The sequence below is a fragment of the Colobus angolensis genome, unplaced genomic scaffold, assembly GCF_000951035.1.
Source record: "Colobus angolensis palliatus isolate OR3802 unplaced genomic scaffold, Cang.pa_1.0 Scaffold153, whole genome shotgun sequence".
In the NCBI taxonomy this organism is placed as follows: Eukaryota; Metazoa; Chordata; class Mammalia; order Primates; family Cercopithecidae; genus Colobus; species Colobus angolensis.
This window is the reverse complement of record NW_012114633.1, coordinates 4002455-4004962: the sequence shown is the minus strand read 5'-3', so window position 1 is coordinate 4004962 and position 2508 is coordinate 4002455. Positions and strand designations below refer to the sequence as shown.

At 35.9% G+C, this 2508-nt stretch overlaps 1 protein-coding gene across 1 annotated transcript in view; it reads left to right on the top strand.

Annotated features, from left to right (window-relative positions):
- Nucleotides 1-2508, top strand: part of WDR75 (WD repeat domain 75) — a 47254-nt gene that overhangs the window by 24531 nt on the left and 20215 nt on the right. The window contains exons 7-8 of the mRNA XM_011936474.1: nucleotides 224-365; nucleotides 828-916. Of these exons, the coding sequence (XP_011791864.1) occupies nucleotides 224-365; nucleotides 828-916 (231 nt within the window). The remainder of the gene's footprint in view (nucleotides 1-223; nucleotides 366-827; nucleotides 917-2508) is intronic.

The following is a 2508-nucleotide window of genomic DNA, read 5'->3' as shown; positions in this document are numbered from 1 at the left end:
TTAAGGTGTGGCCCCGAAGCACACGCTGGGGGAAGTGGTGTGAGGTCCGGCCACTGCACTCCAGTACGCTGGACAGAACAAGAGAAATAGTCAAAAAAAAAAAAAAAAAAAATCCTGTAGTTACATTTATTGAATTCAGAGCTCTACAATTTTGGTTGCTATTGCTGGGAGCTCTGTTTTACTTAACTACATCACCACTCACCAAGAGACTTTAATAATTAAGGGAATTTTTTTTTTACTCCTAGGTTTACTTTATCATCATCAAGAAATAAGAAGCATGCTAAGAACAATTTTACATGTGTAGCATGTCACCCAACAGAAGACTGCATCGCATCTGGTCACATGGATGGCAAAATTCGTCTTTGGTCAGTTTACTCATGAAGAGCATGGCGATCATTTATGTACTATTTAATGTTAGTCCTGTAGAACAGGGCTATCTCTGAGTACAAGGAAACAGCCTCCCTTTCCTTTTTTGTGTGCTTTTCATTTCATACTTACTGTTTCAGAATTTCTAGCCTTGGGCTTATAAAGCAAGTGAAAAATTTATTATTGCCTATAATTTATTGAAGAAAACTTTTTTTGTTTGCCTTTATCCTAAAAGGAAAGACTGACAATAGTGAATATCTAGGAGGATACCACAGATGGCTTATTATTTATGGAAGTCAGTCACTCTGGTTAGAAATAGAAAGTGTGCACATTAAGACCAGAAGACTTCATATTATGATTTATTATGTTTGGTTATATATTATGTTTATTATATTTGGCATGCCATTATTTTCCTAACTTAAACCTGTGGTCAAAATAAGAGTTTTGTTTTTCTCCAATAGGAGGAATTTTTATGATGATAAGAAATATACATACACATGTTTACATTGGCACCATGATATGGTTATGGATTTGGCTTTTTCAGTGACAGGTAAGTGCAGGTTTAATTATTAAAATGAACTTGAAGTATATGAATCAAGTGTTTTAATTCACTATATTTTTAGTTTGGAAGATTTAAAAATGCATAGGCCAAATGAATTCCAAACACTTGTGTATTACCCCTGTATTTGGGGCTTTGCTCAGCACAATGTACTTTAGGTTTTGAAGCCCTTCAAAACTCTAAAGTGTACATTTGTGATAAAAATCTGTTGTTGACATAAATAACCTATTTAAATTATATGACTTTTTGAAGGTATGTCTGTCTACATAACTAAGTGTGTGTCCTCCCTAACTGTAGCTTATCAGGTGCAAGTAACTGTTCTAACACTCTACATCCATTATCTAATTTAATCATTGACCCTAGGAAATGAGCGGCATTATACTCATTTTACAGATAAAGGAAGTAGGATTTGGATTTGATAATTAGCCTAACATGACATGGCGAATAGGTGGGATTTAGACCTGGTTCTGATTTTAAAGCTCTTGTTTTTAACTGTTACATGGCCTTATTTGACATTAACTATTTTAAATTAATCTCCATCATTGTTTCATTTAAGTTGCATGACTTCTGTCACAGCTTTGTGTAGTGTAGCTATAGAGAGTAAAAATACCTTTAAAGTAAGGTGGTCTTCAACAGAAATACAGAGAAGTACATCTTGTCTTTGTTTACTTTTAGTGTCCTCACACCCATGTGGTGAAAGTTATGTTAGTTTATTGTGACTGGTCCTGTAAGAAAGTTACTACATACTAGAGAAGATTGTGTGCCTAAAAATGAGAAGCCAGGCTGGTTCAACATACACAAATCAATAAACGTAATCCATCACATAAACAGAACCAAAGACAAAAACCACACGATTATCTCAATAGATGCAGAAAAGTCCTTCGACAAAATTCAGCAGCCCTTCATGCTAAAAACTCTCAATAAATTAGGTATTGATGGGATGTATCTCAAAATAATAAGAGCTATTTATGACAGACCCATGGCCAATATCATACTGAATGGGCAAAAACTGGAAGCATTCCCTTTGAAAACTGGCACAAGACAGGGATGCCCTCTTTCACCACTCCTATTCAACATAGTGTTGGAAGTTCTGGCCAGGGCAATCAGGCAGGAGAAAGAAATAAAGGGTATTCAATTAGGAAAAGAGGAAGTCAAATTGCCCCTGTTTGCAGATAACATGACTGTATATTTAGAAAACCCCGTCGTCTCAGCCCAAAATCTCCTTAAGCTGATAAGCAACTTCAGCAAAGTCTCAGGGCACAAAATCTGTGCAAAAATCACAAGCATTCCTATACACCAATAACAGACAAACAGAGAGCCAAATCATGAGTGAACTCCCATTCACAATTGCTTCAAATAGAGTAAAATACCTAGGAATCCAACTTCCAAGGGATGTGAAGGACCTCTTCAAGGAGAACTGCAAACCTTTGCTCAACAAAATAAAAGAGGACACAAACAAATGGAAGAACATTCCATGCTCATGGATAGAATCAATATCATGAAAACAGCCATACTGCCCAAGGTAATTTATAGATTCAATGCCATCCCCATCAAGCTACCAATGACTTTCTTCACAGAATTGG